This window comes from Excalfactoria chinensis, chromosome 9 (genome assembly GCF_039878825.1).
Source record: "Excalfactoria chinensis isolate bCotChi1 chromosome 9, bCotChi1.hap2, whole genome shotgun sequence".
NCBI lineage: Eukaryota > Metazoa > Chordata > Aves > Galliformes > Phasianidae > Excalfactoria > Excalfactoria chinensis.
In genome coordinates this window covers 263,267-288,466 of record NC_092833.1, presented here as the reverse complement: position 1 = coordinate 288,466, position 25,200 = coordinate 263,267, and the positions used below count along the sequence as shown (strand labels likewise).

Sequence of the window (25,200 nt, the reverse complement as noted above, 5' to 3'; positions counted from 1 at the left end):
TCTGCCTTTCTGTCTGGGCTCTGCAACCATCTCTAAATGGATGTGCTCTGTTCTGTTCAGTTGCTCTATGGCTTGCTGCTGTTCTGTGGAATTATTGGGAATGGTATATGTTTGGAGGCTCTAAAGGAAATGCAAGAGAGCCAGCTACACAAAGAAAACTGCAGAAAATAAGTGTTATTTTTTCCGTGGAATAGCAAGCACCTGTGGAAATACAGTCACCTGACAGAAGAATGGCTTCATCCTAATGTGTTTATTACTATTCTGAAAGCTACCCAGGTAGAAATGCTAATGCAGAGGTTACTTAGAATGTTGCGTTCAGAGAGTCCTGCTGGAATTGGCCTCTTTCCATCTGTGCTTTCATATTCTATTATCTTGCTGAGATTTAGCAGTGTTGTGAATGGGCTGCTCAGGGTAGCAGGCTGTGCACTGATAACTGTGGGATTGGAATCATTTCACATTCAGACATTCAATTGCTAATTGTCTGAGGTGTTCCCGCCCATGGCAGGGGTGTTGGAATTAAATGATCTTTGAGGCCCATTCTAACCTGTTTGGCAAAGTAGTTTTAGTCAAAGACAAATCTGAAGAGTCCCTGACTGCTTCTGGACAGACAGGGTGTATTTCTCAGTTATTTACAGAGGCATATAAAGGTGGATTCTGAACCTTAGCACACAGTAAACAGCTTTTTGACTAAGCTGCATGCCATTACTCTTTCATTTCCTGTGTGTGAAAGTCCTCAAGGTGAATTCAGTGTATAAACTATTCCGTGTGACTTCTTTTTGTTCCTGTGTTTCATTGCAGATATGTGGCTGCCCACTCTACTGGAAAGCACCTATGTTCAGTGCATCAGGAGGACAAAGGACAGGATGTGTATCTGTGCACTCATTTGTTTCTTTGTGGAGAAAGTAAGTATAGAAAATGCAAAGTTCTTTTTCTAGAGGAAGGTAAATCTGCCATAGAAGACTCTTTTCCTTCTTCTACCATACTTTTGAAAGCTCTGTTCCTTTTATTTTTTAGAGAAAATAAACTGCTTAAAAATCTGTTTCCCTTCCTATAAATTCCTGAACACTTCTGCTACATCAGCAGAATTAACTTTAGTTGTATAGATGATCAACCACGCTGTTTTGTTTGACGTCTGAAATACATTAATGCACTCCTAGAAATGTCAGCTATTGTGAGATAGCTGATAAATGTTAATGATTCCTGGATATGTTTATCTGAGGCCTTGTTGATGCACTGGTGTGCTGAGTGAGCCTGTTTTGGGAATGGGGAGAGGAAGCCTGTTGCAGGGCAGGAAGAAGGAACATGAACTAAAAGCATCATACAAGTAGGCCAAACTCAGCTTTGATGGTTATTACCTTCCTCATGCACACTTTATAATAACTGTGTGGGTTTTGGCAATTGTTTCCTTATACCGCTGTCAAAACTTCCTTTTGAACTTGAAAGCTCTTCCATATATCATGCTTGGAGTTTTGGAGGTGCTGGGTGAAACAGACCTGTTCTCTTGCCTAATCTTTTTCCTTCAGGGCAATTCAGTCTGTGAAACACCTGAACAGTATCTCCACTTCCTATCCAGAGATGCTTCAACTTTTTGACATAATGGTCACCATTTAGATTCTTGAAATAGTCTTTAATCCTGAGTTCCCAAAGTATTTCCTATGATAATGTTGTCAAAACAGCCAAGCTACCCTGGCAAAATTACCCAGATGTTAGGGTTGTCTAACCAGTAAGTTTTTCTTGACAAGGGCAACATTTTTTCCTTCTTGAAGTTCCTCCAGCTAATCCAAATTAATCCCTTATGTATGATACTACATATTTTTGCTCCCACTGATTTGCACATCCTTCAGATTATTGCAGACTGTGGTTGTGCTCCTTTTCTGTATTCCTTTAATCCACGCAGCGTCCAAGCTCTTTGAAAAATGTTTTCTTCACTGTGATTTCTCTCTAAAGATTTTTCTTTGTCCTCCCTTCTGACAGTTGTAACAATTAATTCTGGAAACATGATGCTCTCTGTGAAGTTGCAGTACGTACTATATGAACACAGCCTTAATTTCAGATCAGGAATGTGTAGTCGCTTAAGTCTATTTTTAAGCATCTCAGTAAGTGGTCTGACTTTTCAGAACGCTGTGTGCATACCAGGCTCGAAGTCAGTAGGAATTGCTGTGTGAGATTCTTCTGAGAATTGGAGCTTTTAGTTGGGTGTTAAAACATGGCTTTGGGATTGGGCTTTGTGTGTGATTTAAAAATGAAAAAGCACCTCTTTCATGCAGCTGATTCAGAATGTATTTGTTAACTGACAGCAAGAGGTGAACATGAAGCTAACAGTGGATTGTCTGCCACTAGTTCCCCTTTTAGTTTTCTCTGACAGACTTAAAAGGTTCTTCCCCACATGCATTTATTTATTTATTTAGTAAAATCTCCTTTTGATAAAGAATAATCAGACCAGAATTAGTGGCAAGCCAGGTAGTGTGATACCTTCAGGAAGACTAGAGGCATTTCAGTGCTGTTTCAATGTTTGCATGCCTCTCTGATTTCCCAGCCCTACTAGTTCTTTCATAGTAACATAGAATAGCTCAGGTTGGAAAAGACCTTAAAGATCAAGTCCAACCACAACCCAACCATCCCACCCTAACACTAACAACCATCCACTAAATCATGTCTCTGAGCACCACATCCCAACCATTTTTAAACACATACAGGGATGGTCACTTAACCACCTCTCTGGGGAGCCCATTGCAGTGCTTAACAACCCTTTCTATAAAGTTCTTCCTGATATCCAACTTAAACTTACCCTGGTGCAACTTTGTTCTCCATAACTTCTTGTGCATGGCAGCCAGCTGTGCCATAATTAATAAGAGATGCTCATTTTCCTTTTGGAGAGTGTTTATTTTCTGGTTTGAGATTCAGTCACTGCAGTTTCACAGTATCCTCCAACATTGAAATGTAGTGACAAGGCTGAATTAGGAAGCGTGTCTGTTATGGCACTCTGTTAGGTTGGTCCCGTTGACTTCAAAAGAGATCAGTGAGCATGCAGTACTTTGAAAAGTCAGGTTTCTTACTAAGATGCCATTGAATGAAAATAGGAGTCTTCAGAAAGCAATGTCTTGCTATCGCAGGAATGTTAATGTGAAAAAATTTCCACTGAGCAGAACCTCGGTGCTGCCAGGAGATGCTGAAGATGCTTGGTGCTGGTATTGAGGTCAACTTTGCATAATGCATAGTGTACATGTATTGCATAACGTGTGATAAGGCACTCGATCAACTAGCTGTGATTTGTGGCTGTCCTGCGAGATGCAAAGCAGTTGGAGTAACTTTTCATCTCTCTCACAGGATCTTGCATAACTGCCATGATGACGCATCCAGATTTGCTTACCTTGTAGCAAAGCCTAGCTGTGGTTACCTTGAGCAGGAGGACTTCATCCCACTGCTTCAGGTACCTGCACTCAGCAGTGAAGTGATGGGAAGGGGGAGAAATGTTTGTTTTTTAACTGCTTTATTCTCATATCCTTAAATGTTTACCAAAAACATGCGGACTGTTGTTTGAACGGGGGTGGGTTACTTTGGAGAGCAATTGTCATTGAATTTGTCTAGCCAGACTATCAGATAAAATATCGCATGGAAATCTGTGCAAAAAAAACCCTTGCAGTTCCAACTGGCCTGTGTGTGTCTCTGTACCTGTTAGTACCAAAGTTCCACTGTTGCTTTTTTTCTGATATTCGGGCAAAATGTCTGCATCACGCTTTTATTTCTTAGCATTCAGGCCAAAGTCTGTGCATCCTATTTCATTTCTTTCTTTCCCTTCAGTTCAGATGTGGTATTTTTAGCAGAGCACCTATGAAAGCAAAGTATTGTGGCCATTTAGGCAGGCTCTGAATAGATTTAGCTCTTCTACAGTTTCTCTGTAAATCAGGTCCATCTGCTTCTCTGATCATCTGTAGATAATTTTTTTTTCCCCAAGCTATTCCATAATATCCTTGGTTTTAACACACTTTCTTGCCCTCTGTAAAACAAACAAACCAAACCTCAGTAGAGATGCTTTGATAGGGAAAGGTTTTTTTCCTGTACTGGATGTTTGTGTGTCTCAAACAAGCCTGACTGGGACTGCAATGGGTACATTTTCTCATGTTCTTTTTCACCTATTCTCCACTGGGCATACTGCCTTTTCTGACTGATAGCAGCACTACTTTTTAGCTACTGGTTCATCCAAAGACATGTACAGTCTTGTTTGTCATTCAACCAGATGCTAGCAGTATTGCACCATATGACACTGTCATACTAGATATCAGGTGAGACTGGCCAAAACCTGGTTGTATTATGCCCCTAAGGGCACTGCATCAGCTCCATCCCTTTGCCACATCATGATATAAACAGCAGAATTCTATACACCTTTTAAAGGGTAGAGGAGTCATCAGACATGTAAAGTTAGACACACATTTTGATACACAGAGGATCTGAGCTGATTGATTCAAGATCTAAGCAATTTCTGTATATGTCTGGTCATGCATTTTTTAGTAGGTTTGGCATCACGAGTGAGTATTTGACTTACGGAACGCTGACCTTATAAAACTCCATGTATAGATCAAGTCAGTTTTGGGAAAGCACTGATAATGTCTGCTTCCTAAGTTTCACATGAACTTTTCACTGTTGTGGAGGGTGTGAAAGGCAACTTTCTCAGCCTTTCAAAGAACACTCATTACTGACACTTAGCTCTGACAGATATCATTGTCTTCAATGAATGGAAAAAATGTTTTTGGAGAAGAGGTGGTTGCATGGTCAACTAACTAATTTTTTTTATCTCCTTCAATAAAAATGAGTTTTCATCCACTCACTAACTCTCTTCCTTTGTTTTTCTGTCCTTAAGTAAATCAATATGGCCCAACAGGTGCGTATTGCCCAGAAAATGTATTGTACTTGTATTTCTAGAAGGTGCACTTCATAGTTTAAAAGATATAATTTCAGTTTTATTGTTAATGCTGAAAAAGTAAGCAAAAGTACTGGTTTGTAAAAAACAAAACCAAAACCCAGTAGCATCTGAACTTTAAATAAAGGGAGTGGAAAATCTGTTTCATTTTGTTTGGTTTTATCTTGCAGGATGTGGTAGAAACACACCCTGGTCTGACGTTCCTGAAGGATGCTCCAGAGTTCCATTCCCGGTATATTACAACGGTAGGCTGGCTTGTTTCATCTCCTGTCACAGTGCTGCACCAATCCTCCTCTTGTTATTTGTCACTCTTCCCGGATCATTCATTTATTTCAAAAATACACGGTTTTTATTTTGCTAGTAAGAAGTTACATTCAGAATTTCTTCAGAACAAAAAAAAATAATCGGTCTGTGTGTAAGAGGTCATTCACGATGGCAGTAATGATTCTTTCTGGTCTTAAACAAATCTTTAAAACAATTTTGGCCTTTAGTTATGTTGGAGGAAAATAAGAGTGATCCTTCTTTGGTCTTTGAGAGCTACTAAGTTACCCCTAATACTGCAGGGCTGCTGTGGCCTCGGAGGCCTTATGTTTGAAGATTTCTGTCACTTAGGCATGGGGAGTCTGATTGTTCCATGGTACAAGGCACCCGTTACACCACTGTCTAAATCTCCTGCATCTCGCTTGCCAGAACACCTCTCTAGTCTTTCTGAATCACTGATTTTTTGCGACTGCTGCTGGTGGATCTGTAGCTTTGTTCCAGCTCTGCAGTCAGAAGTCAGACTTGGCCTTACCTGAAGAAGTTTGTACTTTTTTTTAAGCCTGTGTTAGGTTGGCTATGAATATGGATAGAGGATACAAATGTAGAATGCTTGATCTCTGCAATGATAACAAACTCAGATAGAGATGGGCTTGAGGAGAGCTTCATCTCAGCTGGACTTAGGGCTTTTCTTATTGGCTTGACAGGCTCTCTGTGGGGGCCTGCTGCACCACATACTGGCAGCTAGGAGATTACTGGCAGGCACAGACTTATCCTTTTCCCATAAGGAGCAGATGGCAGAGGGACACTGCTGTTTTGGGCATATCCAATGTTTTGTGAATCTGTATAATAAGAGACAATTTCAAGTGTCTAAGCACTCTTGACTATAGTGGTGAATGTCAATGTGTTGTCAGGATAGGAAGTTCTGCACAAGTGTGTGCAAGAACTTCTCTATGGTGAGGGTGACGCAGCACTGGAACAGGCTGCCCAGGGGGGTTGTGGAGTCTCCTTCTATGGAGATATTCAAGACCTGCCTGGATGCCTGCCTGTGCAACCTGGTGTAGGGAACCTGCTTTGGCAGGGAGGTTGGACTCAGTGATCTCTGGAGGTCCCTTCCAACCCCTACGATTCTGTGATTGTCAGTCCCTGTGGAGCAAGACAGCAGATATGTTAGGCATAGTACCTGGTCAGAGTAGGTATGAGTGGGTGAATTACTGTGATTTCTGGGCTACACCAGGTGCTGTGTGTGTTCTGGTCTGAGAGATAGCTGTGTTTCAAGATAACTGAAATCTAGGCTACTAGTAAAAAGAGAACATCTTTCTTTTTTCCTTGCAACTTCCCTTGTACTTGGATGAGCTTTGTCCTGTATGACAGTCACGAATTTGGACGCAGAAGTGGATTCTTCACATGTATGTGAAACTTCTCAGTGCTTCTTGATTCTGCTCATCTCTTCTGTGCTTTCTTACTTGAGAACCTTTAGACACCCCTACGCGTAATGCTGTTCACAGTGGTGGCTTCCTAAGCTTTCTGGCATCCAGGAAATGATGGTGCTGGTGTTTGAAGTGAACAGTGTGTGGTAGTGAATCTTACAAAGCTGCACTGTCTCTCAAAAACTTCTTGTTCTTGTAGAGCAGCTCTGTTTTGGGTGTCTCTTCTGACAGATTCCTTTTGAGCTCTGTGCTTGGCTTTGGCTGGGTTGCTGAGCTGGAGCAGAGTAGAAGACCTGAGGAGACACAAAGTCTATTGGGTCAGGTTGATCCTACATGAAGTAGCAGTACGTGGCCCACTGCAGCAGTGCCTCTCTTCTCTGACAGCAGGAATTCCTATTTCTCACATCTCCAGTCATGATTAATTTGGCACTTCTATCTTTAATGTCATGAAATTGAGTATTTCCACCAGGAGGTAATGAAGGAAACTGCTTTGTCCTTGGATTTTGAGACTGCCTGGACACTTTGATTCCCCTTCAGGTAGAGTACCTTGTACTTATTTACAGTGATAGTGCTGTATCTACTGCAAGAGCAGGAGTTATATTTTATTTTTGTGTTACAGATCAGGGCCATAAAGAGGCACTGGCTTTTGTGTTCATTGCTGAATGTGGCATCACTTGGTTGAAATCACCTGGAGAGTAAGTTAACAATGGATGTGTTTGCATGTTTCATTGTTTTCTACTTCTTTCTGTGCCTTTTAGAGGTGCCTTTTGGATACACTAGCCTTTATAGTAATCTGCATCAGTGTATTTGAGCTGTTGTATTGCCAAGCTTTTGTTTCTGAAGTATGCTAAACTACTTGTTTCCTTTAACAGAGGCAGACTCCTGAAACTGATGAAGAGGATGTAGAATATCATGAGGCGTTTAATCTAACTTCTTCTGGAGTGTGCAGAGAAAGCTCAGTGTTAGCAATGCATGCTATTGTTAAAAAGCTGAGTCAACTGAGAACAACTTGTCAGAACTTACTGCTTGTTGAAAAATGTTCAGCTTATACTGTTGTATTACTCATGTGAATGTGGAAAGTGAAGATAATAAAGATTTGGGTGTGTTGTTGTTTGTTTGTTTCCCCTCCCCGAAACTGTTTTGTTTTTCTTTTATGAGGTTATTGGGAAAAGATCTGGAACTAACCCATCAGTGGTTTTGGACCTGAAGATACTTTACGTGATGGTACTGGACAAATAAGGAAGGAGCTTCCCCCTTCCAAAGGCTCATGTACTAAATTCAGAATAAACAGACTTCTGTGCCAGGAAGAAGGGAGCCAGAGTCACAGCTTACAAGGTTGTAGCTGCTGAGTAGAAGTGCTTGTAGCAGCTTGGGCTTGAGGCCAGTTACGTACTTGGTTCCTAAGCTTACAGTGCAGATGTGATCATGCAGCAGGTGCTTTAACTGAGAAAAATAAAGCAGGGAGTCAACAAGAATTAATTTTCTGTCGTATTCCTTATTCTTCTTCTGTATGCCTTATTTTTACAGCTGATGAGAGCTGTATGATGAGAGAGTACACCTTTATCAATATGATCTGACAGAGGGTTTCTTTGAGTCGTTAAGCAGGCAGAGAAAAAGAAAAAGGCTGCTAGTTAGGGATTCTTTTTCTGTCTTGAGATTTTTGTGTCCTTGGAAGGAATGTTGTGGAAAGGCTTCATCTTCACTAGAGTTGACAGGTGTGGTAATAGATTGTGTATGAGGTGGGACACTGCAGTCTCTGAACTGGCTGGCAACCTGGAAGCAAAGTGCGAAAGTAGTCCGGAATGGCAATGGTTGCCAGCAACATTGAAGAAGGAAGAGGCTTTGAATTGTTTAAGACCAGGAAAGACCATTGTGATTCTCTAGGCTGACCTCTGGCATTACACAGACCACAGAACATTGCTCAGTGATTGCTATAGTTAGGATCAGTTTTCTTTTTGATTGAATTAATGCCTGACTTTAAAACAAAAGTGTCCATGATTGATGTTTGGAGTGGTAAAGAGCCTGCAGTGTGGCTCTGCAAGTTGTCCCAGTGGTTAATAACTGACAGTGGTTATTAAAAAACAAATAAACCAACAAAACTCCTAGATATTTACTTTGAGAGCCAAAAAAGTCCTTCTGCTGTCCTGCATGTCCCCCTTGTAGGCTTCTGAGGACTAGGATAGTTACCAGTAGATGCCATGTTAAGCTGAGTTGACTCTTTTCTCTTTTTGGGGTAAATTTTCAGTCCTCAGATCATTCTTGTTGCTCCCCAAACTATCTGGACTCATCAGCATTTATTGTCTCACTGCTCTTTGTATCCAAAGCAGACTGTTAGCAATGATCTCATGCTTGTTTCCAAATCTGTTCTGGACTAAGAAGCCTGTCCTTGAGTGTCTGAGTCAAAGCATGGTCCTTAAATGGTCTTTGCCCACTTGCAGCTATGTTTTAGGCTCAGAGTGACCTCTCACAGACGTATCAGTATCCTTACAATATCCATGTTTTGCAAAGTTAGCTTTTATGTTGGAGTAGCATGTTCTATTAAGGTTTACCAAAATCCTATGTTAGAATGTCAACATATCAGAGACATCAATGGTTTGTTTGTATTAGATTTAATTTACAAGGATTATGCTCTGTAGGCTTCAGCGCTGATAGTCATTAATTGCATTTCTAATTTCTCATGTTGAAGATGTCATGTTAAGTGATATTTATTCTTGTTCATGCTGTCAGATTTATTCTTGCAGGCGCTTGGTCACACACTTGCATTTTCCCTGCCCTGCAATACTTGATGTGCTAAAAAGGAGTGGACTAGGACTAAATAGTTCAGTCTGCTTTGTTAGGTACTTGAGAGCACTCATTCTCCTGCTGTGTGCTGTTCCTCATGAATTCTCAGAAGTGTGTGCTTTCCCCACCATGGTCTTTATTCCCTTTCATGAGAAGCAGATCAGTAAAGGAGATGAATGGTGTAAAGACATCCCTAAGACAAATGCCGACAGATAATCTCTGTTGATTATTTTTAGTGGAGCCACCGAGAAGGTGAGGTATTGTTACAGGCACAATAGGTCAGACAACACCTGTGGATTTCATTTGCATGTCCTATTTCCTCTTCTAAAGTTCTGATTTCTTTTTTCACTGAGTGCAGAACTCTGTCAGTTGAGGTCCTTGCAGGCTGCAGTGCCTGAAGCCTGAAAAGCATTCAGAGTGATTTGTCAGCACTTTGAATGTATTACTTGACATAAGTAAGAAGTCTATTTGCTCAAAGATTAATTAAGAACTGTGAAAATAGTTGCAGAGTGGAAATGGCTAATACCGTTTCAGAAACAAATGTTACTTTCAGACTCCATAGTAATTATGAATAATAGTATAAACAATGACAACAGAACGTTTTCAGTAAAAGGTCTCTTTGGGATGAGTGAATAATCCAAGTAAAGCTGCTCCATTGCAGCTCCCTAAGTGATAGTTTCGAGGAGTTGGTTTAAAGAAAGTTGTTTGTCTTGCAGGTTATACAAAGAATATTCTACACAGTCAATCGATCCTGGTCTGGGAAGATCACCCTAACAGAGCTGAGGAAAAGCAACTTCTTGCAAGTATGTTGGTTTCTACCTGAACAGGACATAGAATGCATTGATTCTTTTAATCCTCTGTACTATTCAGTGAGGTTGTAGTAAGGCAAACTCAGTACCCAGTAACCCAGCTCAGTGCCAGGATGGGGCCAGAACTGGTGAAGGAGGTGATTCAGAGTCAAGATGAGAGAATACCAAGGGCCAGAGCAGCCAGGAGTGCAGTGGATAGAAGTTGAAGGAGTACATTCAAAAGTCTGAAGCAACATCTGGCTCACTGAGCAGCCAGGAATAGCTGGTGGATGGACTATGATACGTGCTGAGTAGCACTGCCAACTTCTTGACTCAGCTGGCAGTTAGTCCTCTGCCAGCTGTTGAGGCACGCTGCACCACTGCAAGACCGAGCATCTCAGGATGCATCACCTAGTTTGTGCTGATTTCTGATTGTGCAGTAAACTTCTCGAGAAAAGCTGTTGGGTTTAGCACTCGTTACAATTCCTGTGATATATCAGAGGAGGGAATGTTGGGTGGATGGTTTGGGATGAAGATCTCTGTTCATGGTATATTTAACCAAAAAGAGCACCAGATTAGGACTGTCTAAGGCTGCTTGATTCTGTCCCAGCCTAAGAAGCCAGAAGCCTTTAGGTTGAAAGGTCAAGGTGTTTATTGTCTGCAAAGGCATGGAGAGACCTAAGAAGAATTTGAAGGTAGTGAGTGCTCAGAGATGTCTTAAGTCTTAGGTGACTTAAACATCAGAAAATCAAGGTAGTTTGGTAGGTCTGGCAATGCTGCTCTGTTGCCCCTATCTGAAAGTTTACTGAATCTGATGGTTAGTGGGATGTGAGAGTTTTGTGCTGGCTCTTAGGACATGGAGATAATGGAGAGAGAACAGTGAACTATCAGTGTTCACTGGCCACTGCCACTAGGCCTGCTGTCTTAGGGACACAACTGCCTGGGACAGCTCTGACTGTCCTCCCTTCTGAGGTTCTGTGAGGGCAGAGGAGGATAAGACCCATGGCTTGTTTGATTTGATTCATTAGATTGAGAAGGCTATCTGCTGTCCTCTGGCTGTAGCACTCAGGGAAAGGCAGATGGAGATAAAAGTGTGATACCTTCTGCCACGGGAGGGAAGGACAGAGGTAGGTGTAAGGTGGAAATAAAACAATGTTGTTGTTGCTAAATGTTTCTTAATTGGATATGGTAACAGAAATCATGGCTGAAAATCTGCCCGAGCCTCCCAGTTAAACCAGGCTGATTCCTGTCAGCAGCAGGCCAGGAAAATCAATGTGATTGGTTTAATTTGCCTGGGATCGATCCTTCCCCAGTCCAGGCGTGAGTCTGGAGTAAGGCTTGATCTTATGCTTCAGGAGCCAAGCAAGAATGTGTGCAGTGTCAAGATACATCTCAGTTCCTGTGGATTTGCTGTGGTAAATGGCTCTAGGAGCCTCTGATACAGGTCAGAGATGGTTTGCAAATAATGGATTCCAGCTGAGACAGCAGTTGCCTTGTTCTTCTGCATGGCTCTTCACTATGGCTGAAAATTAACAGGAATTGTTCATGGGACTGGCAAAAGTAATGTGCACATATGCTAACCAAGATGTTCAAACCAGATGCTTTATAACTGCCTGTTAAATATCAAATGCAAGAACAAAATCTCCTACAGTGAGGAAGGGCTACATTTTGGATTATCTCTCAGAGCTGTGTTTGCCCAGCTTCTGTAGAGGTTGGAGGACTCGAGCTGTTAAATCGCCTCTTTGTCTAGGTTTAACTTCCCACTTTATTTGTACTGTTTCAGACTCTTGCTCTCTTGGAAGAAGAGGATGACATAAATCAAATCACAGATTATTTCTCCTACGAGCACTTCTATGTTATATACTGTAAATTCTGGGAGCTGGACACTGACCATGACCTTTATATCAGCCAGAAGGATCTGGCTAGATACAGTGATCAAGGTATGCTGCCTGCAAGCTATGGTGGGAGGAAAGTGACTGAAAATTGAATGCTCCCAATAAAAAGTAAAGCCTAGCTTTAATTTAGTTAATTTGACACCTCAAAAAATTCTAAATGGAGGCATCCGTCTCAAACAAATGCTGATTTACAGACTTACTTGTAGGAGCTTAGACACAGAGAAATGCAACAGATGCTGTTTTTCTCTTGGGTAGCTTCAGTGGATTGCTGCCAGAAGGACAAGCTAATAATGCTTTCAAACTAGCTCTTTTTTTGCTGAGAGTTTTGCAGGTAGTTGAAGTATGAACAAGAAGGTTGAGCCTCTATGAACTTTAAAGACTGCCAAATTGCAGTCTTGTCGTGTGAGAGAAGTTTCAGAGTCCAGTGAAGGTTGATGAATTTTGGTTTGCAAATGCTCTCCGGGGATTATCTTTTGAGTTCATTCTGGAACACTTTGCCACAAGTTGAGCAGATCCTAAAAGTTTTTGAAGGCCCAAGTGCCATAGATAAATTAATGGAATAAAAATCCACAAAGGGATGAATAATCCAAAAGCAATTCCTCTGGCTCAGGAAGTCCTTGCTCTGCAAGTTGTTGAAGGCTGAGAAAGCATGCTAGAAAATAGTCATTGTATGTGTGAGCTGTTCTGTATGGTTTGTTTGCTGGGCTGGATGGAGGCACCCAGTCAGATGGGCTGTGTTTAAGATGATCTGTGTTCTTGGAGCATGATATGCCCGCGCACTTACAGTCAGGACTCGTGAGTTAGTGTCTTGGACAAGAGCTTGAGCTATTGACCAACACGCTTTAACTTTGAAGATAAAGCTGTCTTGAACTCTTCTGCGTGTTTGCCACACTTTTTAAGAAAGTAGTTATAGGATAGAGAATTAGGCTTGGAGAAATGGGATACTTAGACACAACGTGTGATTTGGAGGTGCTGGGAGAGGTGTTTCCATGCATAGAGCTACCGGGGTCTGTAGGTATAACGAATTGTCAGGAATTGCTGGAAATCTGGAGGGGACACAACATTTCATGGGGACCATGATCCTAGAGGGCTGAAGTGAGAAAGAAAGAAGGGAGTGTGGATTGACAACGCTGTGGATTTGTGTGCATTGTGGTGGCCCATGTCCTTGGGGTGGAGGTGTTTATGGGAAGGCTGTGGGGGTTCGGGGTGATTATGGCAGTCACAGCAGATCAGGAGGTTGTTGAGAGACTTGGATGGGCGGAGGATAAAGAGTGCCTAACTGAAGGTAGATTATATGGGTGACTTGGTCCCTTTTGGGAGCATTGAGTGTGGGAAGGGAGCATCTCTTACACAGGAAGCTTGAGAGCACTGAGTGCTGGGGAGCTGAAGAGAGAAGGGGTGCTGTGGGCTGGGGGAAGGAGAGATGTTTTCAGTACAGTGGTGCAGCAGCAGGTCTAAAGAAAGTGTCTCAGTGATCTGGACTGTGAGGTCAGTGTAGAAGTCCTGCCTGAGACTGGTACTTGTTGCTTAGGTGGTGCATCTCTAGCACAGCAACCAGCTCCACACATTTCTGGCTGGCAGAGTCCTTCTACTTGCTTGAAATAATGCTTGTTTTTCATTGTCCTTTCCTGATGCAGGGGTTTGCAACACTTCGTGTATTGCTTAGGAATGTTTTTGTCTGGATTTGATATGTGATTTTTACTTGATAGCTGAACTAATTTTGCAGTCCACATTGAAGTATTCTCCTTCTATTAGTCCTGCTGCAGCAAACTAGGGGTAATACTGCCCATACTGGCAGATGTGCTGAAGAATCCAGGTCATACATGGTTGCCATATTAGAGAGGAAGTAATGGTGTTGGGTAGGATACAAAGGCAGGCATATCTTCATTTTTCATTGAGTGCTGCTAAACAGAGACCAGTGAAGTATCTAAGCAGTGTAGGCAGAGCTTTGTTTTAGCGATGGGAAATCACTTAGTGTGAGTTCACTTTAAATAACCAAATGTCATTATTCTGGTAACCTGTTGCTTCATTTCATCTATTTTCTTTGTTTCTAGCTCTGTCAAGCAGGATTATTGAGCGAATATTCAGCGGTGCTGTGGTGAGGTGAGGAATAGCATGCTGGCTGGGAATGAAAGTGAATTTCTGTCGGGCTGGTTAGAAATTCAAGATACCGATCAGTGGGAATTTCTGAGAGTATGGTTTCCAACATGGTGCTTCAGGTGAAGCTTCATGAAAATTGAGTGGGACTTCTGGGCATCTTTGGAAAGTAAATGAAAAATCCAGTAGGACGATCACTTAAATACATCTTAGTAGATGTATTTAACACATAGTAGAACGTATTTTAGAACTGGGCATAGCCAGTGGGAGTGTGAGACACTGTGTTTTTGTCTAGCAGTGGCACAGGGATAGCGGGAGAGCATTGGTGCAAAGCCTAGGAGAAATAGCACAGCCCAGCACCTGCTATGTGAGGATACTTGGCAGGTGAGCCTCAGCTTTGCAGTAGCAGCCAGACAGCAAACATTGTGCCTGGGAGGAAGGGCAGAAGAGTTGTTGCTAGAAAGTGCAGGGAGGACAGGCTAAGTGGGCAATCATGTTTCCATTTTCTCTTACAAGTGATTTGGGGCTTTTTAAAAACTCTGTTGATAACATCCTGAGTATTAAGCCTGTTTTTTTCTGGATGTGTTTTCCAGAGGAAACGAAGTTCAGAAGGAAGGCCGCATGAGTTACGCTGATTTTGTGTGGCTGCTGATTTCAGAGGAAGACAAAAGAAATGCTACAAGGTTTGACTGATTTCTGTGTCCTAGTAAAAGTATTAAGATGAGCAGATAAGATTTTAGAAGCTTCTGTGACTTATTCCCAAACAGACAGCAGCTTCAGTTTCCGTGACTACTAGGAAGACAACCTACTGTCAATACTTGGTCAAATAGTTTTTCTTTCTTGAGGAGAAATTGCTTTGAAGGAGAGTTTCCTTTTAATGTTAAGTGTCTTGAGTAACCAGAACTTTGGTTCCCCCATGCTCATGAGGTTAGTGCTGTTTTACCACTGTGAGGAACTGCTTGGAGAGCAGTAGAGAGCTGCATAAAAACTGGATTTGTTTGTTTTCCCCCTTTGTCTCCATCATACTTCCCTTTAGCTCTTGATCTCATTAACTGCAGACCAGATGATGGCTTCTCACAAGGGCAGTCCCTGGTCCTTTTTGTAGAGGCAGCTGTAGATGCCATCTGTCAACACTGAGCTCCTGCGTAGTGGGCAGAGTTCAGCTCACATGGCAGTAGCTTTATGGCCATATGAGCTGATAGCTCAACCATGCTGTGAAGGCTGAGGTGCACTTCAGTGGGGGGTCTGTGGTAGCAATAGCAGGGGCTGCAGAGACTCCTGTCTCTGGGGTAAACCCATGAGATGTTTGTAGCTGGTAGGAACGTTCCCTTCATGCACGTAGCAAGTTCCTAAGAAGGCTTTGTAGGGAAACTGTGTCACTTAGTGAAACCTACCCTCCTGTCTGGTTCATGAAGCCAATGGGATACTACTGTGCAGAGCAGAACTAGATCTGCATGCAGTTATTTGGGCAAGGAATTTTCTGAGTAAAGATGAGAAAAAGTACTCAAATCCATGGTCTGACTATCTAGAGCTGAAGGTAGGATGTAGAGTGTGGCTGCCTTAAAACACTGCCTTTTACATAGGGAGTATGGGATAGCTGGTGTCCTGGGTTCAGAGTTGGTTGTATCTGTCTGTCTTCTGATGCTGAAGGGGGCAGGGATACCACAGCCTGCGTGAGACAGTTGACAGTGCACAGTGAGCACTTGTAGAACTACCTGGTGAAACAGGTCGTGAGGGTGGCTGTGCTTACAAGTCAAATAAAAGAGAACTAACAGGTGGCTCTCATAAGCCTTGGCCTGTGCCCCAATCCTTCCCAAAGGGTATTCGGTATTTTGCCAGTCTTTGGGAGAAGAGGAGCATTAGAGAACTGGGGAAGGGGAATGTGCATTGCTGCAATCTCTGCTGTAGAGATTCTCTAAAGCAGTCACCACGCTTTCACTAATCCTGTCTCTTTTTCTAGCATTGAGTACTGGTTTCGGTGCATGGACCTGGATGGGGATGGAGTGCTCTCCATGTATGAACTGGAATACTTCTATGAGGAGCAGTGTGAACGGATGGAAGTGATGGGCATAGAACCACTGCCATTTCAGGATTTGCTGTGTCAGATGCTCGATCTCGTTAAGCCAGAGAGAGAAGGTAAATTCTTTGTAATGGGAGCTTCTATGCTCTTTGATCTGTGGTGGATTGAGGAAGTAATGTTACCCTGAAACCCATTTGTGGGTAGAGTCTTGTGTTAGAATCACAGGACTGGAATTCCTGTACAAAGTAACAGTAACATTATGGCTGCTGCAGCATAATGTTATACATAAAGAACTCTGAAAAACTTAAAAGACCTTGTGAATGAACTTGCTGGCACTGGAGCAGCAAGTCTTGTATAGTCCAGCTGTGGAACATACTGACAGCCTAGATGTGAAACTACCATCCCCCTCCACATTCTTTCACATTTCACATCAATATGAAAGACCTCCATATTACCTCCAGATGTATGTAAAGTTTAGAACTAATACATACCAATTTATTAAATAATGTTTATATTCTTGACAGGATTGGGAAGAGATTTTGCAGTACCGTAGCCTAGTGGTGCAACAAAACTTCCTTAAAACTGACCAGAACAGGTCCGGTTTCTCACTAAGGAGAAGCTTAATAGCACAGTATCACTGTGTGGGTTTGTGTCTGTATTTTTCCTGCAGGACGAGTAACCCTGCGAGACTTGAAGAGATGCAGAATGGCTCATGTGTTCTACAACACGTTCTTCAATTTAGAGAAATACCTGGACAATGAACAGAGAGATCCCTTTGCAGTGCAAAAGGTATAAATCACTGTTATTTCTAAATACAGGCCTTCTCAAACTTGTCTTTGGAATTAAACTGAATGAAGGAAAAATCCAACTGAACATAAAGAAACCTTTTCACACTTTGGGCAGCCAAACACTGGGTCAGGTTGCCTGAGTAGGTTGTGAACATTCTGACCTTGGAGGTTTTCAGGGTGTGACTTTGAACTCCCTGATCGGGCCTCAAAACTGACCCAGATTTGAGCAGAAGCTGGGAGATGTCCTGGGTACCTTCCAACCCAAACCATTCCACCGTTCTGTGATGTGATTGCCTTAGCTGATCCTACTGCACCAGCACTGATGGTGCAGTGTGTGATTCTAGAGAGAATGACCTACAGCTGCTGAATTGCCAGTTATTCACCAGGCTGTGCCTGGCAGCATTCACCATCCTCTCTCCCCAGCCAGAGAACATATGAAAGGTTGTTACTTCTGTAATTGCTTGTTGCACTAGCTGTAGGGTGTTCTGACACCTGAGCTTTGTCAGTTGTTGGCATCAAGTCCCTCACCTCTGGTTCCCCTTGCACATCGACTGAAAACATATGTGAATATAGCTTAGAAACTATCTCCCAGAGGGCTTTTGTGCAGTCAAAAGTACAGTAAAGTGGTGGGGATGCCAGAATCAACTCTGGTTCCTTCCCAGCTGGTTCCTGCATGACCTGTACAAGGAACTTTGCAGTTCCATGCTTCTAGGCTTAAGTATATCCAGTTCCAGAACCAGTGTATTTAATGTTTTAGGTTTTTGTTCTTGTTTTTTAAGGATCGTCCTAAATTACGCTCCCTGGCCCCACCTGCCTGCTCCTGTCTTCCCTTGGCTTATTGTTATTATTATTATATCATGTAATATAATAATTATTATAATATTATACTGTTATTATAAATGGCAGAGGCAACTGTTTCTAGAGGTGTTATTTTGTAACCTTTCAAACTTTCCCCCACTGAGCAAACTGTTAAGATCAACTGTAACTGACAATTAAGGATTTCAAATTAAGTCCTTTAACCAGTTGCAAACTCTGAAGATGCATGGCTTTGTGAACTAGAGCCAAGAAAATACGTAGTTACTGTAGAATGACTTGGGTTGGAATGGACCTTTAAGGTCATTCAGTTCCAACACCCCTGCCACGGGCAGGGTTGCCAGTAGTTATTCAGCCTTTCTGAAGTGGAAGGGGACTGATTTGTTGGTAGGCTGGGTCGCACACTGAGTTTTGTAGTCTATGTGTAGTCTATGTGTTTCATCATCAGTTATGTGCAGATGTTAGTTTAAGGTAATGGTGAGTCTTATTTTTCGACTGTTTCAATATTGTTGCTGCATATTCCTAGAACTGGTTGTTGTGCATGGAGTTACAGAACATGGGACCTGTTGTAAACATAGTTGCAAAGAGGTGCATTCATGGTGTGCTTGACTGTCTGCTCTCTTCAGGATTTCGAAAATGATGGCCCTGAGCCTTCAGACTGGGACAGGTACGCTGCTGAAGAGTACGAGATTCTTGTGGCTGAGGAGTCTGGGAACGAACAGCTCCAAGAAGGGTAAGCAGAGGCATTGCACTGCCCTGGAGACACGCTTCATGGCTCTGCCTGAGATCTGGAGTCTCAGCATCATGGCGTGGAGGAGCCTGAAGTAGTTGCTCCAAATGGCTCTGTTGGTAAATTTGTCATAAGGGGTTGGGGGTCTTCTGAATTCTTTTTTGCCAACCATTGAATTAGCCACATCTGCTGCAGATATGAAGATAGCTGGGAAAAAGGAAAAAGCATTTTTCTTTTGGTGATGGTACCAAAAAGATAACAAATGACTTTTGCTATTCCTGGCGCTGTGTTAATGGTATCATACTATTATGGCACAGAAGCTTTAGCTGTTACATTTATGATCCTAGTGCAGGCTTTATTTTAGTCAAATAATCTTACTTTCCGCCTGACTTTATGCCTGTTGTCTTTGCCCTTCATAACCTGTTTCCAAGTTGTAATTCTTCTACTAATCTTGTGTAGGCTTTTTATTTAAAACAGTTGATTTCTGCAATATTTACACTAATTTTTGCAAACGTGTAGAATTGTATATTGACTGATACTCCAGCTATCCTGAGACCAATGAATCTAGGCAGAGCAGTAGGTCCAGGAATGCTCTGTATGCAAGGGCTTTCCACAGAGGCTCCCAGTGCAGACTTGCTGTAAGCGTGGCTGGAGTTGGATCTTCTTGAGAGTATTTCTCCAGAGGTCTCCGGATGGTTACTGTAAAACACATTGGAACAAATACGTTGTGCTTCTACTTGTTGTCAATCTTGCACGATTCAGGATTTCACCCGTTCTTGAGCATTGTTTATAGAGCCATTGAAATAAGAGTCCTGAGATGATTGTGTAATTTTCAAAGCTTACCACAAAGGAAACTGCTTGGATAACAGAAGCATCTGCTAATTAGCCACCGGGATTTATGAAGCCACGGAGAGCTGCATTTCCTTTTCTCCCTGTGATGTGCATCCAAACAGCAATAAGCTGTTCCTTCATCTCCTTTGAGCTGCCTTGCCTTTTTGTGGCTTCCATTAATGAAAGATCACGTAACACAGGATGGAAGATAAAATTGTTGCATTTCCTGCATCCTCACTGCAACACCTGCGTGCTCAGTACAGAAAAGAAATGGGAGTCTGCCATAGGAGCTTTGCAGGCCCATGAATCTCCAAATTCACCAAAAACTGAATTGTCAGGTGATGTCAGATTGTTGAAGTCTGTCTGAAACAGCTCAGTATCTTCCTCTAAGGAGCATGTCAGCAACCTTGCTGCTTGCTTTTAAGAGCCCCTGAAAAGCTCTGTAGTCATGGCAGCGGCATTAGATCTCATTTGTGGAGCATAGCAACAGACCACAAAGGAAAATAGGAAGGGAAAAGGAAAAACAAAGAGCTGGATGCCCAGACAAATTTGCTAGAAAGAGGCATTGAGTTTTTGCATATTCATTATTTCTGCTGCTCTTTGAGGGTGACAGAAACAGAGTGGGATGAAACGAAGATGATTTATGTGCTCTGTGAAGGAGCAGATGATTTTTTAGCAAAGTTAACAGAAATCTGAAATTCAGTGTTTGTCTGAAAAACATTTGAGAATAACCATCATTCAGCAAGTGCAGGTGAATTAGTGTGGCGTTCTGTGCTACATTTATGACTTAGTCCTGTCCATAGCTTTTCTGACCAGAGGGTTTCTGAAACCAGTCGGTGTTTGGCTACCTGGATGCTTGTCTGTGGCAGAGCACTGCTTGTGGAAGAGGAATCTCACCATAGTGGGTACTCAGAGACTTCAAGGATGCTATGTCAGTTCAGAGGGGGTCAGGTGCTGTCTGTTTAATGTTGAAAGGCGGGGAGATCTTACAGTGTTTACTTCTGATCCTGAGTGGCAGCTTCAGAGATTTGCAAGTACTGCTATGGTAAATTAAATACCTATGTTGGAAAACACAAGGACAACACACTCGCCAAGAAGAAGAGAAAAGAAAGGTGGTTTTTTGCTCAAAACCATTTGGAGCATGGTGTTTTACTGGAAGCTTAAGTGGATCTGAACACTTCTCAGCCATGTTATCTGGTTTATACATCTGTATACGAGTTTTTGAGGAAGTGAGCCTGTTCCCTGGCGAATGCACACACACGGCTTTGTGTGAATGCAGAAGTTGTAGTTGAATCTGACCACGAAGGATCTACCTTACTGCTCTCTCACTTAGCAGGTGATGGCACAGAAGCCTCTCTCTGCAGGACATACAGATTGGTAGGCAGAAATTGCTCCCAAGGCTTGTTGTGCCTGCACATGAGTTAGAAGAGGGAAAAGCAACACAAGAAGTGGCAGATAGCTCTTTTTTTTTTTGCACTGTCCTCACAGGGTATCAAAGGAGTTAACCTTTTTCTAGTGCAGTTTATCACTGAACAAACTGGGGCTATTCCTGTGCTTGCCACTGGAAGACCTCCTGCACCATTGCCTTCATAACAAGCATTGCTTTCAGAGCTAAAGAATTTGAACTTCTTGGGTGTCTTGAGAAAATAACTTGTGATGGGCTGAGGCTGGGGAAAAAATAGAGATCTTAAAATATATCATTTCTCAGCAACAGGAAGGGGATGAAAGCCCTGAAGCGGTATCCTCTGCTGTAGAACACAGAAACCAGCTAGCCCAAATACTGCAACTGGCTGGAGAGGAGAATTTGCAGACAAACATTCCTAAGCCATAAACATAGAGTTCAGAGTGGGAGAGGAACATGACAGCGTGGCCACAATTGATTTTTCTGTGAAAATAAAAGCATATCCTGAGCTCAAAGATACTTTGGAAACCAAGTCTTAGTGAGCAAGCCAAGTTTCCTCTAGGACCTGAATCTGCCTTAACAGCTTTATTTCTACATTAAGGCTACTGCAAGATACTAATATCTGTGACTAAAACTGAATTCAAAGTTTCTAAATGCTGAAGACCAATGAAAAGCTGTTTCAGAACTTAAGAATGAGAATGGATAGAGGACAGTCAGCTGTCAGAATACTGCTTACTGATGCACCGCATTCAGTGCTTTACAGATGCGCTCCTTGAGGTTAACATCCTGCATGCTATCATATTTTAGTCACGTGCTTTAGTGGCTACTGAAATAACTTGGCTGAAAAATGCTCTCACCAAAAAATAGCTTTTAAAGACACACCTTTTATCTTTGCAGATCATTTGAAGAAGACTATGAGACAGATGAAGTCTTATCTCCCTCTGAAACTGGAGACAAGTCAAACTAGTTATCTCAGATCTCTCAGCATAGAGAAACGGAAGATGTGTAATCAGTGTCTGTCAAACTGGATAGCAGTCAGTCCCAAGATGCTTAGGGACAGTTAGGGATTTTTCTTAAGTCTGTCATTGGAGCAATGTGCTTTATTTTGTACACTGTAACTTGAAACCCTCCTTTTTTTCCCCCCTTTTTGTGTAACTGCAATAAGTAAATCCTTTAAAATAGCTTTCTACAATGTTACTGTGCACGCTCATTAAAAATGGTGATTGCACCTTGTTTCCTATATATCTGTCCATATAGATGTCCCCAGATGTGCAATAAATGCCAGCATCTAGTGACAAACAGCTGCATTCAGCATCTACAGCAGTCGCCGGTCCGTTGGTTCAGTCCCGTGCCATTATGACTCTTTGACTTTACAACAGGAGTGACATATAAGTCTAGAAATCATTTAAAACACAAATCACTGTGCAGTTCTTGGTTGTGCTGGTGTCCTGAATACCCAGGCAGTATGCCTGCAGAAAGGGAGAGTGAGGTCCCCCTTTGTGATATAAAGCTCTTCTAGATGGTACCAAACTAATTTTACTTGTGTGAGTATGCGAACAATTAAAATGATGCCACGTTTCCTTAGAATCTATGATATCATTAATGTTTCTGCATAATCTCCTGTGTATGAGAGATCTCCTGTATGAACACCAGTCAGGATAGTGTTTTTTCTCTGTACAAGTGTTTTCTAGTCTACTTACAAGAGATACATACACCGTTCTGCTGTGCTGGAACTGCCGTGTTCTGTGTGCTTCAGTCCTGTTTCTTTCCTGTGCTTTTCCCTTCTCTTGTACTGCTGATCTATAGCCTTCTGCAAGGGACTGAGCTGACCTCATGAAAATACCTGCCCTACCGTGTGTGGTAAATTTCTGTTAACAAGGGATTGTTTACCTGGTAAAGAAAACCTCCAGGTGTTACTGATCTTTTTTCCCACCCATGAAACAGACGTAGACTCAGAGAGGAAGCAGCGTAACTGATGAATTCTTGCTGCAAGTGCAAAACTGAACTGACTTTCCCCATGGAATTACAGTTGATGTAGAAAGACAGAACTCATTCACTGTGTAGATAGGTAGCTTGTGAATACACATGCTCACTATTAGCCCAGCATGTGTGGTGTGTAAAAATGCTGCCCAATGGTACGTTAATCCCTAGATGCTATGTCTAAGTGTTGCTGTTAATAACAAATAAGGAATTGGCTGATCACTACAACGCAGCTTCAACTTTTCCAGGAGCCTTTGAAGTGTCACGCCTGCCTCCTGCTGCCCAGGTGGGACAAACTGCTGCCTTGCTGAGGTTAGTAACTCTCTCATCAAGATCAAAATCTGAAAGGGAGGAAGTTATCAGTTACGCTGGGCTTGAAGAACTGTTCCCTTTCCCATGAACAATGTTGCTATTTTATCTAGATGCAAACACACAGCCCAGGATCCTGGATTTTTTCATGTATTTGGGGAACTTCTGGATGCCCAGATTCTTAGCAAAGGTACTTTGAGGTAATTTCCATTCTGCAGTGACACAATTAAGGAGGCAGCACTCTGACCAAGGCAGGATAAGCCCCTTTAAATGCAGCGAGCACACAAGAGCAGCTCTGTTCAACACCAGGATGTCTGAGTTACATCTCCATCACCGCTGTAACCCTGAAAGGGAAAGCTCTGCTTGGAATAATTCCACTAAGATCCTCATTCAGAAAAAAGTAAATGATTGCAAAAGCAAACATAGGATGGAAAACACACAATGGCAAACTGTGACCAGCTCTTCCTACTTCTTTCACCCAAAAGAAGCAAGGCAAAGCATTTCAGCTCTTCATTGTCTTGGCCTAAAGTGGCTTTTTTGATAAGATTTTAAATCTCTCCACAAAGAGGATTGCCCAGAGGAGCAAGAAGAGCCTGACCTATGGATGGAAAACAAAGAGCAAAAAAGAGGGGTATCCTGAGCCTGGGAAAATCACCTGTTACGTTTTCAAGCTTTGGCCTCAGTAATGTGAGGCAGACATTCATGGCTGTTCGGAGCACTTTTACTCCCAAACCCAAGGTTCTCTGTTGCTCTGAGTGATTCCATTTGTCCCTTCCAGCAGGGCAACACAATGACGCTGGTCTAAGGAATAAAAAAAGAACAAAAGGCAGCTTAGGGCAAACGTTTTGCCTCGTGTATGAGAACAAGCTACAGAAACTGTATGTAGTAATTGGTAGTACTTGCTTTCTGGAACAGAAATTCGCTCTCTGTCTTACTAATCCATGTGCAGGCAATCATAATTCAGCTGTCACAGATTAATTAGTGAATGAGGTATTTATTCTCTGCCCCATTTGTGACTCAGCCCTGCCATCACTCGTGGTGGTAAATTTGGAAACTCTTGTCATGCTCGTGGAGTTTCTGGGGTGGTTACAACATCAGAAGACCAGGATGTTGGGGCTGCAGACACAGCGCCTGCTCCCTGCAACACACACCAGTTTCAGAGGCTGGGAAGCTGTCTGAAATGAAGCCATCGAGCCCAGGAATTACAGCACAGAACACTGACAGGAGCCCACTTCGCTCTGACCTTGCCTCCTGTCTGCAGCTGCCAGCTTTAGCTGTTGCATTCCTTTCAAGACAGATCTTACTTTTTTGTTGCAAGTCTGTAACGAGCTGGATTGCTTTTCCTAATGAATAGTCAGAAAAGTGACTGAAATTCAGTTTTGCATGATAAAAGAATATGTGTATGTTTGTTCCCTCCAGTCTGTTTTGTTTAGCAAAACCAAGTCCCGTGTCCTTAGTAAAAAGCCTTATTTTCACATTCACAAGTATTCTCTCTCTAAGACAGGAGGTGTGGCTCAATACAGCCACACGTAACTACTGCTGGAATGGTACCGGCCTCACTGTGTCCTTTTTCTCTGCAATCTCAGTAACTCCTTCACCACGTTTTTTCCCCAGCAAAAAGCACCACTCGCTGGCACAGCTCCCCTTCTGCCCGCCTGCCACCACGCGGCAGTGTTGCAAAACAGACACGGACGGCAAAAAAGAGCTGGCAGGCAGGCCCAGGTTTACAGGAAACATTGCAGAAAACCTTCCTGCTTTCGTGAACTGAGGATTAAAGGAAGTTGGCTTCGGAGTCTCTAAACGAGGTTTTCTATGCTTAGCTTCTGAAATAAAACGTGCCTGAAAGAGCAGGAAGTCAAATGAGTGTGCTTCAGGAGTGCGGCACTTCCACTGCAGCTGCCCAGCTCTACACAACCAGAAATGAAGCTCAGTGAGGAGCGTGTTACTGTGAGAGAAACATCTCAGCAGTGCTTGGCCTGTCCATCTTTCCTCTGTATCACCGGGTGATGGTTCTAGAAACCGACTATTTAAATAATAAAGGTTCTTATACTTTGTACAAGCAGTTTGGGAGGCGTTTTGTGCTGGTATGGTTTTACCTTTGTATTTCTACTTTGTAATTTCTTCTTTTTTTTTTTTGGTCAAATAAAGGACTTTGAAACG

At 42.5% G+C, this 25,200-nt stretch overlaps 1 protein-coding gene across 5 annotated transcripts in view; it reads left to right on the top strand.

Moving 5' to 3' along the window:
• The window catches only part of PPP2R3A (protein phosphatase 2 regulatory subunit B''alpha), a 51,386-nt gene extending 26,186 nt beyond the window's left edge, over positions 1-25,200 (top strand). For 3 of the 5 annotated variants that reach the window (XM_072344218.1, XM_072344217.1, XM_072344219.1), the window contains exons 4-14: positions 799-902; positions 3,328-3,430; positions 5,089-5,163; positions 10,104-10,190; positions 11,959-12,115; positions 14,125-14,173; positions 14,761-14,850; positions 16,128-16,303; positions 16,858-16,976; positions 18,415-18,521; positions 21,649-22,970. In XM_072344218.1, the coding sequence (XP_072200319.1) occupies positions 799-902; positions 3,328-3,430; positions 5,089-5,163; positions 10,104-10,190; positions 11,959-12,115; positions 14,125-14,173; positions 14,761-14,850; positions 16,128-16,303; positions 16,858-16,976; positions 18,415-18,521; positions 21,649-21,718 (1,137 nt within the window). In that variant the 3' untranslated portion in view covers positions 21,719-22,970. The other 2 variants (XR_011904632.1, XM_072344221.1) reach the window with 2 other exon arrangements.